The sequence below is a fragment of the Schistocerca serialis genome, chromosome 4 (genome assembly GCF_023864345.2).
Source record: "Schistocerca serialis cubense isolate TAMUIC-IGC-003099 chromosome 4, iqSchSeri2.2, whole genome shotgun sequence".
Lineage (NCBI taxonomy): Eukaryota > Metazoa > Arthropoda > Insecta > Orthoptera > Acrididae > Schistocerca > Schistocerca serialis.
In genome coordinates, this window is record NC_064641.1 from 648,007,657 (window position 1) to 648,025,649 (window position 17,993).

Sequence of the window (17,993 nt, forward strand, 5' to 3'; positions counted from 1 at the left end):
GATCATCGGTCCCTAGACTTACACACTACTTAAACTAACTTAACCTAACATATGCTAAGACCACCACACACACACACACACACACACACACACACACACACACACACACACATGCCCGAGGGAGGACTCTAATCTCCGGCGGTAGGGGTCTGTCCAAACAACTGAACGCATCCTTACCCTGGCAGATTTCTACCTTACACTTTGTTCGTAGCTTCATTAAGAATTCTTCATTACTTCTCATTCGCTCTTTTCTTTCTTTTCGACCTCCAGCATTCTTTCCCACTCGCAAATATTAATGTATCTATCGGAAGTGAAATTTTTCTGCCCGTTCCTTCTTCCCCCAGATTATGTTATTGATGCTATTTTCTCGAAAAATGGCATTTTGAGACCATAGCTGTGTATAAAATACAAGTTGATTCTGGCAAAGAAGAAAACAGCAACCAACGACTACTTACAAAGATAGCGCTGTTATTGGTTTCGAACCAAGGCGTTCACCTTCAGACGCCTGTCCATATTTAGATAACATTTGCTGTTTTCTACCCTATTTATCTATTGTTTCTCTTGCCAGTAGCGCAAATTCATTGGAGTGGTGGTGAGCTACTGAATAAAAGATGTGAGATACCGCCTATTTAACTAAATGTGAAGGGATCTGTTTACATGGTTTTCATTCATTATTAGATACAGTTGCATTAAAACGAATGTTTTTCACGTCGCTTTCTTCTGTACGGTAACATCCCGCCAAGGAACTTCCGCCACAAACCGAAAAAAAGACAATTAATGTAAAAAAAATAAATGTTATCTAGACGTGAACAGCTGTCTGAAAATGAACATGTCGGTTCGAGACCAGTAACGGTGCTATTTGTGACAGTGGCTGGATGCTGTTCACTTCTTTGCAAGAATCAGTTTGTATTCTAATGTGGGCTTTCTCGCCCCGAGTCTGTAGACATAAAAGTTTTCTGAGTGCTGTACCGCGTCATAATGTAAAAAAAAAAACTATACTGGAGAAACCAACGTTTCGGCCACGGTTACATCAACAGACCCAAAAGAAGGCCACTGCAACTGTAGCCGAAACGTTTGTTTCTCCGGTATACGTTATTACATTATGACGCGGTAATCATACCCAGAAAACCTTTTACGTCAATCTGTTCTCTGTTTTTGATTTTTATATACCTATTTATTTTAGAAGGACAGATTAATTTACATACGATTAACCATACCGTCAACCAACACAGGTAATTAATACGTTTCTGATATCAAATTGAAATGAACGACAAGTAAAATTTATTTAAGGCTCTGTGCTTTCCTTTCGTTTCACTTCATAGTTTTGTCTCCACGCTTTATTAGGCTTAAGGGCTTGCAAGTAAACCAGCAGGGCATATGCTAAACAGATTCCTGATGAAGTCTCTGGAGCGTTAGTTCAGATCATTTTGCAGTCTACACATCTTCAACAGCTTCAAAGAATGATGTCAATGGCGTAAAAAAAGGACTTGAATACTTTGTAAGTAAACAGCACATAATACTGAGTCCAACCAATCGCAAAACAACAAGGGAACTGGGCTGTTGGCAATAGTACCAGTACCTTACCAAGTACAGCCACCACCGATAGTATCATGGCATATGATGAATCAAAGCTACAGCTGCATAAACCACAGGCTCATTTCTGTCAACATGGTACCGTCAACCAACAATCTAGAGCGCAACTCTTGACAGGCAGATTCCGAGAAATTTAGCGTATTTGATATTTTTTTCCTCATTCTAGCAAAACAATGGTGGTGAATTCATAGGATGCAAAGTAAAGTAGTTTTAAAACATTGATGTAATACTACTCTCAAGCTGAAATTGTAATATTAAAGAGCTACTGAAGGACACTGGCAGTGCATACAATCATGAACGTATCTTACATTTGTTGAACTCTCTGGAAACGCTTATTGTTACAGTACAGACTCAGAACAACAAATCTGAATAAATACATTCAATCTGTACAGTTTTCAACTGGGCCTATGAATAATTACAATGGAGACTAAACACCTTCAGTGAGTAGCACGTTAGATTCCAGGACAAATCAAGCTGAAGACTCACATTCATACATGTCATCTTGATGTTCAGTCACATTCATGCAGTATTTCTGTACATCCAGATAGCCTCACACAAAATTTCACAAAACCTTAGTACACAAAATGGAGGTTGGCTTACTGTCACCCAATACACACATCTGAATAGAAGATTCTCTTATACAAGTACCTGTATCTAGGCAAATTTTAATACCCCTCTCTCTCTGCAAAAGCATTTTTTGCATTGAACATTTCTAGCCCACTCAAATTCTAAGCAAAATCACGACTGAACCATTGATTTTTGGGAGCAAATAAGTAGGTTTTGATCACTGAGGAGCACTACACTACATCACTCTTAGAAGGATGCTTGGGGGGGGGGGGGAGGAGGAGGGGGAGGAGGAGGAGGAGGAGGAAGTTTGCGATTGCTTTCCTGGTTGAATTATTATGGCAACCATCTTATGTAAGTAAGTGAAATCACAAAAAAAATTAAATGTCAATTACTAAGCAAGGAATTTGAGTCCTGCTTTGGCTTTATTACTACAATCAGGATAGATGGTGCAGGAGCTCAGTTTGGCTAGGGAGTGGGAGAAACCATTCTGAATGAATTGTTGGTTGAAGGTTTTCCTGAATGGTAATAACTTTGTCATTTTTTGCTTTATTTCCTTATGGAGTGATTCTACAATTAGTATACAGATTAGCACAAAATTACAATTTACACCACAAAAAGATGTACCATGTATAATTTTATTTTTTTACATTACATTAGTCATATTCCATGGATCCACAGAGAGTACTCTCTGGGGTGTGGGAAGAAGTCAAAGTACAAAACAGTGAAATGACATTACAATGCTAATACCAATTATATGTTAACTAGAAAGACCCAATTCATTAGTTTCTGTGAATTTACTCTTCTATGGCGGAGACTGAGTTGTCCACTAGAAAGTTCTTATATTCAGTCTCAAACTCCATTGCATTATCTGCATGGAATTTAAGGTATTCTGACAGGTAGTTGAATATGTGTGTACCTATGTATCCGAGTCTTTTCTGTACTAATGTTAACCCATTGTGATCTTTGTAGGGGTTGTTTTTGGTCCACAAGTTACGTTCATGCTTTTCGCTATCTTTTGTGAAAATAGAAATATTGGTAATGATGAATGACATTAATGAATATACCTATCGTGAAAAAGGTGTCAAAATACTGTTTTTTGACTATTTCACAGTAGGTATACTGTTTTTTGAAGAGATTTCTGGATGATGTTCTTGAATTAGCACGAAATAAAATGCTTATCACATCCTTCTGTGTTCTGAAAATACTATTCTTGTAACTTGAATTTCTCCAGAAAATGATTCCAGGACTCAATAACAATTGGAAATGTGTAGAATAAACTGGTTTCTTCATTTCTGAACTGACCATAGCTTTAAACATGTACACACAGCTGAACCAAGACGCTTCATTAATTCTATGCAGAGGGTTTTCCAATTGAGGTTGTGGTCTATTTGTAGTTCCCAAAACTTGACAGTTTCTACTTCTTGTATTTCATTGTGTGGGAAACTTATTTTTATTGTTTGTAGAGCTCTGTGAGAAGTACTGTATTGTTATGTGCTGACAGTTGTCAAAATCTGATTGTGATCCATTTGCCTTGACCCACCTGTTGATGTTTCCAAATATTTCATTAGTTGTCTCTCCAGTAAGGGGTTGTACTACTTTTTTTTCCTATACTTTCATTGCCTGAAAAAGTACACAATTTGCACCTCCTGAAATAGTGAATGGAAGACCATTTACGTATATCAGTAACAACAGAGGACCCAAAATTGAAAATTGTGATGCACCATGCCTGACTGCTTCTAATTCTGAGTGCCTATTATTAAAGGATTTCCATGGAAGTGACATTTTGGTTTCTGTCGTTGAGATAACATAAAAATGATGAACCTTCTGTGCCTAGAGCTCCGTAATATTTTAACTTCTGCAATAGACCATCCCATTTTACACAGTCAAAAACCTTAACCCAGTTGAAAAAATATTTGTAATGGTAGTAATTTCTACTTTACTGATTCTGTTACATCACACATCAAGATAAACATAGCCTGTTCAGTTGATAATCCTTTTTGAGGTCCAAACTGTTTGCTACCAAATATTTTTTCCTGCACTAAGTGTGTATACAACATCATCTCAGCAATTTTTGAAAGTACTGGCAGTAATGAGATGGGTCAGTAATCCTGTACTACCATTTAGTTTCCCTTTCCCTTAAGTTGCTTGATAACAGCACATTTAGGTATCTCTGGGAAAATATCACTGTGAATAGATTCAACACACTAGTAACTCAGCATATTATGTTACGTTTAACAAAATTTTATTACTGAACATTTATATTTAGGGAGTTTATGGCAAAAAAATTTGGTGATGTTGGATGACGTTGAATTTTGTCAAACTTTTTCAGAAAATTTCTCTAAGAAAATGTAATCTATCTGCTAAAAAAGTGTTAGAACCTAAATTATCTCGTGCAGCAGAGGAGAGTTATTTATGCAATCTTTTTTCAGTTTGTTTTCAGCTTTAGAAAAGTTTCTTAATTTGCTTTCCCTGTTAATACTGTTAACAGGTGACATAATGTTACTGCAATGTTACTTTCAAAATTTGTTCATTGTATGTCATAATACACGTCACGAACATCATATTCATTATTTGATCCTACAGTAATTGTCTTATTAATGCCACTTAAGTGGTGTATCAAAGCAGAATGTAGGAGTACCATGCACGTTGTAAAAAATTTTACACAAATATCAAATATAATCCTATAATTACATCAAAAGTGTGGTACATCTTTTGCAGTTAGGGCCTCTATTACATTATAAGTAACAGGATTTGGAGTGTATGAATTTTACTGTACTTTGACGTACCATGTAAGTGGTACTATCATCATGGCCCCTGTACATTCAGATTACAAATATGATAATCCTGACATGTACAACACACACTGTAATTAATGTGCATTTATATATCAGATACAAATTGCCCTAGGTCCCTCCGACAATGTGTTTAGTACCTGCAAATAACAAGCCATTCTGAATTTTATGTTGTCTTGCAGACCTGTACAAACTGCAGTGCCCTGGCACCTCAATATTTATACCACAATACAGAGAACTGCAATAACATCAATCATCTAGGATTGATATTGACAATGTGCGAAATACAGGGTGTATCAAAAAGAACCATCCAATTTTTAAAAAATCATAACTATTATGTTATCTGAGATATGTGCATGAAAAACATACTATTGGAATGAGCAAACTCTCAAGTTTTACAGGGTTCTCGCTAGGTAGCAGCACTGCGACCCCACTTCAGTTCTAGTAAAAATAGTGTCAGGACAACAGAAAGAGTTCTGTGCTCTACATTTGGCGCAGTGCAAGTCAGTAATAACTGTTCCGTGTGACTTTCATACTAGGTATGGTGTGGATCCTCCTACAGCACAGAGCATAAGATGTTGGCATGAACAATTCTGAGAAACAGATTATTTGTGTAAAGGCAAATTGCCGGGCCATCCCTGACTGTCTGACACAGACATCGAATGCATCCGCCTAGTTTCACCAGGAGTCCACAGAAATCCATTCAGCGTGCAGTTCGACAGCTCAACATACCCCCGATGTCCATCTGGTGTGTTTTCCATCAACAGTTAAACATTAAATCATACAAAATTCAGGTACTGCAAGCTCTTTGTGAAGGTGACAAACAACAACATGTGGAGTTCTGTAATTTCATTCTTGGCAAGATGGAGGAGGACAGTTTTCTTCCACACTTAGTGTTTAGTGACAAGGTAACATTCCATTTAAATGGAAAGGTGAATCATCATAATGTGAGACTATGGGGTATGAAAATCACATAAGTTGTACAATGTGAGAGGGACTCTCCAAAATTTAATGTGTTTTGTGCAGTATGGTCCATTTTTCTTTGCCCAGAACACTGTTACAGGAAGCACATATCTCGATATGCTTGAGAACTTTATTTTTCCACAGTTGTAGACTGATTCTAACAACTTCATATAACAACAAGCTGGGGCACTGGCATCTGGAAGTGTGAGAATTTTTAAGTCAAAGGATTGCTGAACAATGGATCACTCACACTGGACCAAATGAGTCTGCCTTACATTACTGGCCTCCAAAGTCATCGGACGGACTGTATGTGGTTATTTCTTGTGGTGGTTTATAAAAGACTGTGTTTATGTGCCTCGGTTACCAACAACAAAGAATGAATTGAGACATCGCACGACAGCAGTTGTGGAAGCTGTAACTCAAGGTATGCCTGCTGCAGAGTGGGAACAATTTGAATACCACACTGAGATATGCCATGCGTCTCAAGGGTGGCCATACTGAACTCCCATGAAAAAGTAAGAAAAAAAAACTTTTTGAGTTTCCTGTTCATAAGAAAATAAAAGTCATTGTATATGTTTATTAGTTTCAGAAATATAGGTGTGTCAAATCAGATGATTCTTTTAGATACAACCTGCATATTGAAGACGAATGCAGAGCTTTAAAAATATTGATGTTCCCTCAATGTATTGCACCATGTAAGGGCAATATTGCACAATATTCGGCAGTTCTTGCTGAGCCCAAGAGAAATTCAGTTTGCTCTGAATGAATTTCTGTAAATAACTGAAAAAAGTAAATAACGAGAGATCAGAAACTGGGTTGGAAAATGTACATGAAATCACCATGTGGTGCTTTGAGAAATTTAATTTCTGACTGATCAGGAAAACACCCGACACCTCATCATCCACAATACCAAGCAAAACAAGAGCATGTAGTAATGTCAGTAAACAGGAATGTTTATTTTACTTGCAGCAGTTCTCAGAAACGGCAAATAAGATCAGATCAGCTGTACAGTGAGCATATATATTTATTTTTCTTGCAATACTTCTCACAGCACAGACGTAAGATCATGTAAACCATCAATCAGTAATCAGTAAATACTTGTTTTAATCCATTTCCATCAGTTGTTACAGTAGACAAATGCAGTGAGGTGAGAAAAAGTCATGGGATACTTCCTAATATCGTGTCGGACCTCCTCCTGCCCAGAGCACTGCAGCAACTCGAGGTGGACTCAACAAGTCGCTGGAAGGCCCTTTCATAAATATTGAGCCATGCTGCCTCTACAGCCATCCATAATTGCAAAAGTGTTGTGATTTTATGCACGAACTAACCTCTCGATTATGTCTCATAAATGCTTGATGGATTCATGTTGAGCGATCTCGGTGGCTAAATCATTCACTCAAGTTGTTCAGTATAGTTTTCAAACCAATCACGAACAAATGTGGCCTGGTGAAATACTGCAGTTCATCCATAAAAATTCCATCATATGTTTGAGAACATGAAATCCATGAATGGCTGAAAATAACTAACTGCAGTCAATGACTATTCCAGTTGGACCAGAGAACCCAGCCCATTCTACGTAAAAACAGCCCACACCATTATGAAGCCACCACCAGCTCGCACAGTGCCTTGTAGACAACTTCGGTAAATGGTTTCATGGGAGTCTGCGGCTATGTCACACTCGCAACCTACCATCAGTTCTTATGAACTAAAATTGTGATCCATCCGACCAGACCATTATTTTCCAGTCGTCTAAGGTCAAACCAATATGGACATGACTCCAGGAGTGGCATTGCAGGTGATCTCATGCTGTTAGTAAAGACACTCACCTCAGTCATCTGCTGCCATGCCCCATTAATGGCAAATTCTGCTGAATTGTTCTAAGGGATATGTTCATCAAATTTCCCACATTGATTTCTGTGGTTATTTCAAGCAAACACCATTTATCTTGGTCTTAAGTGAGGGCTGTTGACACTGCACTGTCCATGGTGTGAGATAATGTCTGAAATTTGGTTTATTGGTGATCTAAATGATTAACGGAAAATCTCATATAAGGATATGAAACAAATACTAACAAAGAGATAGGGGGGCTGGCCAGTACTGAGCTGAGGTAAGTACTGGCCAGCCCCTCTATCTCTTTGTTAGTATTTGGTTTATTGGCACACTCTGGGTCTCAGAATACTGAAATTCTCTAACAATTTCCAAAATGGAATGTCCCATAGATCTGACTACAGCCATCATCCCTTGTTCAAAGTCTGTTAATTCCTGTCGTGTGGTGATAGTCACTTCAGAAACCTTTTCGCGTGACTCACCTGAGTACAAATGACAGCTCTGCCAATGCACTGCCCTTTTATACCTAGTGTATGTGACACTAATGCCATTTGTGTATGTGCACATCGCTATGACTTGTGTCATCTCAGTGTACATAGGAAACAGTACATGTACATGATAAATTTCAATTGAGGGTGACTGTCTGAAACATCTGCACTGAATAAATGAGTGCTGTGAGACAGTGTTCTCCAAGCACTTTTCTATTTCCTTCTAGTACAAATATGCCAGTCTTTGAGAAAAAAACTGAACTGGCATAGTGCTCACATCTACATCTATGCAAACCATTGTGAGGTACATGGCAGACGGTATGTCTCATTGTATGAGTTAAGATGTTTTCTTCCTGTTCCATTCACTTATGGAGCGCAGGAAGAAAGATTTCTCAACTGCCGCTATGCGTGCAGTAATTATTCCAATCTTATCCTCACAATTCCTACGAGAGCGATGTGTAAGGGGTTGTAGTACATTCCTAGAGTCATCATTAAAAGACTGTTCTTGAAACTTTGTTAACAGACTTTATCAGGATAGTTTTCATCTATCTTCAAGAGTCATGCAGTTCAGCTCCTTCAGTATACCTGTGATCCTCTCCCACATACTAAACAAACCTGTGACCCATCATGCTGCCCTTCTTGAGTATGTTCAATATCCCCTGATGGTCCTATCTGATATCCTTGAGCAATATACTAGAACTGGTCACACAAGTGATCTGTAAAGCTATCTTCTTTGTAGACTTCTTGCATTTGCCCAATACTGTGCCAATAAACTGAAGTCTACCATCTGCTTTACCCACAACTGAACCTATGTCATCATTCCATTTCATATCCGTACTCAGGTATTTGTGTGAGCTGGCTGTTTCCAACTGATATTATAATCATAGGATAGTTTTTTTTTTTCTTTCTTTTTGTGAAGTGCAAAATTTTACATTTCTGAATATTTAGTGCAAGTTGCCAATATCTGCACCATGTTGAAATCTTACCAATTTTTGCAGTCTTCTTTCTCCATTATGACACCTACTGAGGGTAAATTGCCTCACAGATCTGGCAAAAGTTGATGAAGGATATCATTTCTGATTCAGTTTACAAAAGTCAAGGTAATTTTTAAGATTACACAGAAGACCTTATATCTTTGTTGGTAGGAGTGAAAATGACAGGTTGCTGTTTTTCTATAGGGAACCAATTTTTCTGGTGATTGGTGGAAAACAGGACAGACAAGTACTTCCTGTTTTATGGCTTTGATAATTTCACCCTATACATCTACTCAATTTCTTGATGAAAGTATACATTCCCATGGAACATCACTCATACCAGTCTTAGTTCTCCATCACAGCTCTCCTTGTCTGATACTATGCATGTTCTATTGAGCAACGTTTTAGTAGCTTTTCTTCCAGATGAATGAAGGTATCCCCAATTACTCCACTCAGAAGTGAGTGTGCACAGATTTTCTATGCATTTTGTGACAAACGCTTCTGCCCTATCTTCCCTTAATTAATACATCAGGGAAAGCCAACCATTTCTCCAATAAAATTGGGAGTTTTATGTTTGTATGGACAGTGTTTGAGTGTTTCAAGAAACCATGAAATTTGCCCACTCCCTGAGGCAATGCCACAAATTTGTCACCCACTCATCTACAGAAACATGTTGGATTGGACTTTGTATATGTCAACTGAACCTATCATACTGGACATCAGCTTGTATTCATGACATATGATAATTTGACATGTGATGCCATATAGGAATAGATTAAAGAGAGTCATGATAGGTATGTTTTAATGAAACCATAATGGTTTCATGTTGCAAACTAAAATAGCAAACAATATATATTTTATAAATCCAAATCTATTGACTGACTGTAGTTTGGTTTTTTTTTTTTTTTTTTTCCTCCTTCTTCTACAAATTTTGAAGCAAAAGCTCCATCCTTCAATCTCCAACATACTCTCATATGATCTGGTGAAGCCAGCATGCCTTCATATTGGCAGAGAGGTTTTCACTGGTAGTATTTGATAAAATTCCCCAAGCTGCTTCAATTTCATTGCAAATATATCACCAACAAACTAAAGTCAGAAAACAATGGGAACAAACAATATATGCATAAAAAATTTTGATTCTATATTATATTTTGGAATGTAGGTACCGATATGCGGCAGAGAGCAAGGTTGGGTCTGAAAAGAATACTCAAAAGGTACGTGGTAATTAATCATTTCCATACAGTGAAGGATTACTTAAATACCACAGTATATGTTTGGTATTAAAAAATATCATTTCATAAGACATTTTTGCACTATAATGTATACTTTTTCCATTTTTTTCTGGAAAACTTTATACCGAAGATCTGTTTGTGAACTCAACATCTCACTCATTATAGAAGAATGCTGATTCAATTTCTCAGGACAACAAATGGGAAGTTGTGGAATCAAAAATGCAAACTGAAAATTGTTGTAATTATCCTCAAGTCTGCTAGTAGGATGTGTAATGTTTGTTACCTTATGAAATAATGTATATACATTGTTCATAATTATCAGTACTGAGAATTCTATGTCACACTAGCTTTTTACATTATTAAATAACTTCTTTGAAGGGATATATCAGAAAACAGTATTGTACATTTAGGATAAACAGATATCAACAGCTGTAAATTTATAAAATATTTTTTTCTTGGAATAATTTTTATGGAACACTTTTTTATATAATTTTATTATTTTCTACACAATGGAATTACATAAATGAGATTGTGTTTTTTTAAACAGACTGGTCTTGTATACATGACAGAGGCTCCAACATTCGTCTGGCCACCACTGCAAATACATTGACCACTAACTAAAGTTTGCAAACAATAAAAATAAATATCCCACATGACTGAAGATATTGATTCTAAATTATTTTTTGGACTGTAGGTACTGGTAGTTCTGTGGCTTCCCTAAATTACTTCAGGAAAACACATTGTGATGACACCTACTGTAAAGCTATGACTGACTACAAACCCCTTACTTGTCAGACTAGAAAGTATTAAATGGCTGTATATATGAAGCATAATTTTTGTTATTCTTAAATTTTAATGTCATGACATGCCCAATATCCTGGTTAAAGTGGTCCATAGCTCAATTTAAATAAATCTACTACCACAATGATGGAATGAGAGAGTTTGTTTGTCACTTAGTGAAGCCAACAAATGGGACATACTAATTAGTAACGTAGGTAGAAAGATGGCAGTTTGGTTGTAAGTTGGTAAAGTCAATGAATAACGTGATAAGACTAACTGTAATCCTTGTTATGGAGTATACTTTTCCCACATTGGATTCTCATGAGCTGTTTATGTCTGTTATTTCATTGACATTAGGGTTGGTATCAGCAAGTTCAATATTTCAAGATTTTAAACATGGCTGAAACAGCAACTGTTGAAATTCTTCACTGTAAATGATGACAGCCAAAACAGTTGCAGGATAAAGATTTATTAAAATTCTTGACCACAACTTCGGTATAACTAAATATACCTTCATCAGAAGTAAGGTACACCTGAACAGGAAGACACCTTCATTAGCAAAACCTTAGCATTGGAACTGAGAAAGAAAAAACGTTATAGCTTAAGTAACTGTAAAATTACCAGAGTATTACAGGCACGAGTACGCAAAGTACTGATGCTAAGCTGTGTTCGCGTTGCCCCTCTGTCCGAAATTATGTTGTATAAATGGAGATGATGTTTTTACTACTGACGGCATCTTTGGCACAACTGTTTTACGAATCTCCATTGCAGGATGTGATTTTAGTTAGTGTCTAAAAGTTTTTGTGCCTGTAATACTCTGGTAATTTTACAGTTACTTAAGCTATAGTATTTTTTCTTTCTCAGTTCTGCTGCTAAGTTTTTGCTAATGAAGGTGTCTTCCTGTTCAGGTGTACTTTACTTCTGATGAAGATATATTTAGATATACCATCACTGTGGTCACAAATTTTAATAAATCTTTATCCTGCAACTGTTTTGGTTGTCATCATTTACCGTGAAGTTCAATATTTGCCTTTGAAAATTCTTGTTCTATTTATAGCTTCACTATAACAAGTGATAATGTACTACCACAACAATTTGTTCAAAATATTTTCTATCAAATGGAAATAGCTTGATGTGGGAAAATGCACAATGACTTCACATTCCATCAATTATATCAAAGGGTTTCAAAAATCAATGTCTCTTGACGAGTGAGACAATCCTCAACATAATTTCCATATCCCAGTGCCACAAATGATCAGGATGATGCACAAATTCAACAGTTTTGAATGGGTTGTTCCTGTATATTGGCCAAGAATCTACTTCTGGTATTTTAATAATTGGTAGATGGATGTGTCACGATTACTAACTATGTATATTAGAGGAATGGCTTCCCTGTGTACCTTGGGAAGCCCCTGAAGTTATACTGGCACACAAAATTGTGGAGAGAGGGAGGTCCTTTACTTCCTTTCCTTAACTAAGGGCACCCAGTACTGTAAAATACAAAAGCAGCCAACGACCAAGCAATATTACTGACTAAAACACAAATGTAATAATATTAGTTTTCAGATCTGATGAATGACCTCCCCCTGTAAATTTCTTCAAGACAGCATTTAAATGACTACACCACAGGAAAATGGTTTTGAGACATAACAGATCAGATTATTATTTCACTGCAGTACCATAATCTTTTTGTTAATCCACTATATTGGTGAGAATATGAAACTTTACTTGGGATAAACAACACAGTAAGGTAAAAAAAGAAGTTTCACCCATCACCTAGTGCCATAGTTTTTATAACAAAAATTGATTGAAATCCGAAAACAAGTATACAGCACAATTTCAGGATAGATACTTGTTAATTTTAATTCCAAATGGGTTCGGAATAGTTTAATAGACAACTATCTTTAAGCCTTTACACATTTATTCCGTAATTAGCAGCAAATGATCCATAATGTTCTTGAATATGATGATGGAACACAGGCTACAAAATTACAGACATGTCGTTCACTGTGAAACAATGAAGCTTTATGAAGGAAAATATCTTTCTCATACACGATTACACTCTCATTGTGTGTAGTATCTACACACTTTTCAGAAATTCCTGTTTACTGGAACTTCTACAAATACATCATAGTGATCAGAAGAAGGAAAAAATACAACAGTGTCATATGCATGATGATTAAAACAAACAAAAACGATTTTCAAGATGACTCTTGCTCTCTTCCTTGTGTCTCTGCAGGTGGAAGAAGTTAAACTTAGAAGTTTGAAATTTTACGTCAATATGATATAGAGACTTTTTTTGTTTACTGTGTAATCCACCTAAATAATTTGAAAGCAATCACATTAACTTAGTTTTGTGCTATATATTTTGGAAAACTGCTTATGTTTGTGTGAGTGTGTGCAAGGGGGGGGGGGGGTGACTTGTTTGCACATATCGGTCTACTACAAAAAAACAGAGTGAAAGCTCTAAAGTGTAGGTGTGTACCATCATCATTCACATGCAGGTGAGTGGTTGCATTTCCTCATTTTTCGTATGTAGTTTTTATTACTGTAATTTTTTTACTGAAATGATCTCTCATGCAGACAGTATCACCCAGAGAACACAACAATGCCAAAATTCACAAATATTAATTACTACTGCTAAAACCAACGTAAATAATGTTCAATCTATGATCATAATTTAACACAATGAACATTAATTATAAGAAGAAATTTTTAGGCAGCCACTAATAACACCGACATACCTGCGTCTTGATGTCCCATGTTTAGAAGGCGATGGGTGCTAGACTGGTTATGCAGTAATCAGCATGCAACTGGAAATCTGCAGATGAAAAGGAAAAAAAAAGACATTCCAATCAAAATAGTAGTATGGTTGAAGACTTGCAGCTGAAGCTCCTGCTGTCATTCTGCAGAGATTTCTTAAACAGATAAACAGCACATACCTAAAAATATTAAGTTGATAATGCTAATATTCCTTACACCAGAAAACCAAAATTACAGACAGATTGTAACTAAATATGTATAGCCCACAATCAGTTGTCTATCAATCTTTGTTATGAGGTACATTGAAAAGTAAGTAACACATCTGTAGTATGACGCTTCAGATTTTGCCATCATTATTTGTAATTATGGAAATGTCGCTTTGGTTTTGCGATTGACAACTGATAAGTCGTTCCAATTTGGAGTAAAAAAATCTGTGATTTTGTACGTACATTTGCAAGTTTTTGGTGGGTCAAAATAGCCGAGTGAGTGTCTGTGTTGATGGTCAGTTCTCCGCACGAACTGTCAGCTCGTATCAAACCAACGAACACATCTACAGTATCAGTGATAAGGCCATGGGCGACTTCCTGCCCTAACCTCGCACAATTCTGTCCTACTTTGTATACGTTTCGTACATGTACATACTTTTTCTGTAATGTATCTGGTGTGTCAGATACTGTTGTGCTGAATAGTATATGGACTAATAAATGAACAAACCACAGCAAATAGCCTACGGTAGCAGGAATCAGCATTTTGTTGCGTATTTTAAAAAATGTAAACCAAAAAGCAAACATCCCACCTTACACTGCCCTACCAACTGCAGCTAAACTACATGGCGCACAATATTAACCATTCACGTTAATTCTCATTCTCAAAAGAATAGAAACTCCCAAATAACAATTTTTCGCTAAATTTCAAATCATAACATTACAACTTGCAGTTGACGGCTGCTGTTGGATTTGTCTCATAAAATGTCAACAAAAGAAAGACTTTCTGTAGTACTATTGTTAAAGGAAAAGCTGCAGAGTGGATTCCCGCTTTCTCGTTAATTTTGTTTCATTGAATATCCTACAATTTACGCAGTTTCCTCGCCGCTTTGACAGTAGTATTCTGTAGGTCAAGTTCCCTGATTTCTGTAGTGAAATTCTGCACATTCATATCTTGACTTGTGACACTTTTATCGCCAGTTAAACAACTAATGTTTACTTACCAAACAACAGTGGAGCCACGTTGTGTTCATTCTCGCACATGTTGCTGCCTTTTGCTGCATCCGCTACTGTTTACCGCTTAGTGTTATGAAAAAAATCAGTAGTCATCACATTAAAATACTAAAACTGAAACGATATAAACGATGGACTTGTTTCACTGGTTCACAGCTAACTGTTGAGTGAGAATAATAAATAGGATCACTTTTTTCCATTACTACTGTCAACAATCTTCACTCGCGCACTGCACTCCGCTCCCATTGCATCCTATCAATTTTCTGCCGGTGCGTGCTGTAGTCAAAGATATTCATACGCAAAGATACAGTAATGTTGCGTTTGGTTTGTCGTGACGTAATGCAGCCACTGTGTGTTGATAGTTTTAGTTTGTGCCGTATATCGTATCTAAGAACGTTAATATCTTTACAGTGATGGATCTAAGTTTGAAAGTGCATACAGTGACACACATTACCAATCAATGAACCTCAAGATTCCAATCTCGCTGCTTGTCCACGTCATCTACAAAGATATACCGAGTTATTTTGGCTGCCGATTCTCCGCACTTGCCGAACGATGTAGTGGTCAGTAGACCGAACCTCCTTATGTTAATTGTTTCATGATTCAGTAATTAAAATGAATTCATTTGTCTTCTTTTAGAAGATACTCTTTTTTCGTAAAAAGCAGGCAAGTGAAGAATACCGGACTACCATACAACTCGAATATTATGAACAGTGAAAGAGTGGCGTGCCTAAGAGAAACCTGTCCAAATAGATGGGAATACCTAAATAAGTTCGTGGTTTATTTTGTAACAACGAAAGAGCCCAGGAAGGCCTAATACAATTCCTCTAGCACCACTGCCAAGCTGTTTACTGCCTATAGCGTGTGTGTGATTCAGTGGTCGAGACGACCATCAGCGTGGTGCATCAGGATGTTTAAATCACCTGAAAAAGTAATTCATTTCCAGCGGTATATCATCCAGTACTAATATTCCAGCGTCCATGGCGATTGTAACTGACTGCTAACTAAATTGGAAATACAGTTTTTTAGCCCATGGTATAGTACTAAGGAGATCATGCAGTTTTTTGCTTGCTGAATATCATCCAGTAATGGTACTCCAGAGTCCACGGCGATTGTAACGGAAAACTAAAAGGTAGACATGCAGTTTGTCGCCTGCGGAACCCCATTTGCAACAACGCTTCTTTCAAAACGACTACTTTCGAAAGGCTTTTGTTCCTCCCTTATTTTACCTACTATTATCCGCAGTGCTTAACCTGCTGTTGTGAATGGACAGACTTCCCGTATTCTTCGGGAAGCAATGTCGTCAAACGTGTTGTTGTAAACTAGTGTAGGTGTTGTGTGATGTCCTTAGGTTAGTTAGGTTTAAGTAGTTCTAAGTTCTAGGGGACTGATGACCATAGATGTTAAGTCCCATAGTGCTCAGAGCCATTTGAACCATTTTTTTTTGTAAACTAGTGGTTTTGTCGTGACTCGTCTGCTTCCGGTAGTTACCAATGACAGCGACACTTTGTACGTATGGCAGGATGCATCGTTTCTTGCCTAACCGTGAGGCAATTTTTTGTTAAATTTGCTTAAATGAGCAGCTTTCCCATTTTCAGACCGGATGACCAAGCAGTACGGCGCAGTGGTAAGAATGACTCGTATAGGGGACGATGGCAGTTCAAATTCTCGTCCCGTGTTTCAGACTTAGGTTTTTTTTTTTTTTTTCTCTATCCCGAACTTCTGTCTCCATCTTTAATGATGTCGTCGGCAGGACTTTAAAGCCTAACCACCCTTCCTTCGACAAAATTATTTGTATATATCTCGTTGCCAGTTAAATGCTTCATGTACTGTACTGTCACGTAAGCGTGTTCAGTTCAGTGTTAGGCGAAATATTAAAACGTTCTGGCTTTGTATTACCTATCTTGGCATGCTAATTAAGTGGAGCAATGTTTTATTTATCCTAAATATTTAGGGGCAATTTTTCACCCACAAACTTTCTTTTGTAGCAGCGGAAATGGCGCCCGATAAGAGTCCCTTACGTGTTACATTGGATTCAGATCGAGCGAATTTGGCGGCCGAGATCGTGGGTTCACTACCATGCTCCTCAAATCACTGCAGAACTGTTCTGGCCTTGTGACACGGTTATCCTGCTGGAAAATGCCAACACTGTCAGGAAAGACCTTGAGCATGAAGAGATGGAAGTGGTCCAGGATAATGCTCTCGCTTGGGCTTCCATGAGACCTGTGGTAGTAATCGAAAGCACTATGACAGCTGTGGGCTATGTGAACATTAGCCGACAGCTGTCATAGTGCTTTCGATTACTACCACAGGCCTCGTGGAAGCCCAAGTGAATGTTTCCCACAGCACAGTAATGTACCGTAGCATGGAGAGCTGCATCAAACCAGGAGGAGGAGGAGGATGTTAGTGTTTAACGTCCCGTCGACAACGAGGTCATTAGAGACGGAGCGCAAGCTCATATGAGGGAAGGATGGGGAAGGAAATCGGCCGCGCCCTTTCAAGGGAACCATCCCGGCATTTGCCTGAAGCGATTTAGGGAACTCACGGAAAACCTAAATCAGGATGGCCGGAGACGGGATTGAGCCGTCGTCCTCCCGAATGCGAGTCCAGTGTGCTAACCACTGCGCCACCACGCTCGGTCATCAAACCAGTCTCAGGACTGAAGAGCGCAACAACAACAAAGTAATGTACCCACTTGTCCTGCGCTCTTGGTGTGGTCCATGTCCACGAACCTCAGTCGATTAACAAGAAATGTGATTCACCCGATCAGGCGAAAAGTGTCCATTGATCTACGGTC

At 37.7% G+C, this 17,993-nt stretch overlaps 1 protein-coding gene across 4 annotated transcripts in view; it reads right to left on the minus strand.

The window, feature by feature from the left end:
• The window catches only part of LOC126475507 (glycoprotein-N-acetylgalactosamine 3-beta-galactosyltransferase 1-like), a 363,292-nt gene that overhangs the window by 175,921 nt on the left and 169,378 nt on the right, over positions 1-17,993 (minus strand). For 2 of the 4 annotated variants that reach the window (XM_050103419.1, XM_050103416.1), the window contains exons 1-2: positions 15,187-15,444; positions 13,961-14,037 (exon numbers count right to left, since the gene is read on the minus strand). In XM_050103419.1, the coding sequence (XP_049959376.1) occupies positions 13,961-13,979 (19 nt within the window). In that variant the 5' untranslated portion in view covers positions 13,980-14,037; positions 15,187-15,444. Of the gene's footprint in view, positions 1-13,960; positions 14,038-14,428; positions 14,516-15,186; positions 15,445-17,993 lie in introns of those variants that run through there. The other 2 variants (XM_050103418.1, XM_050103417.1) reach the window with 2 other exon arrangements.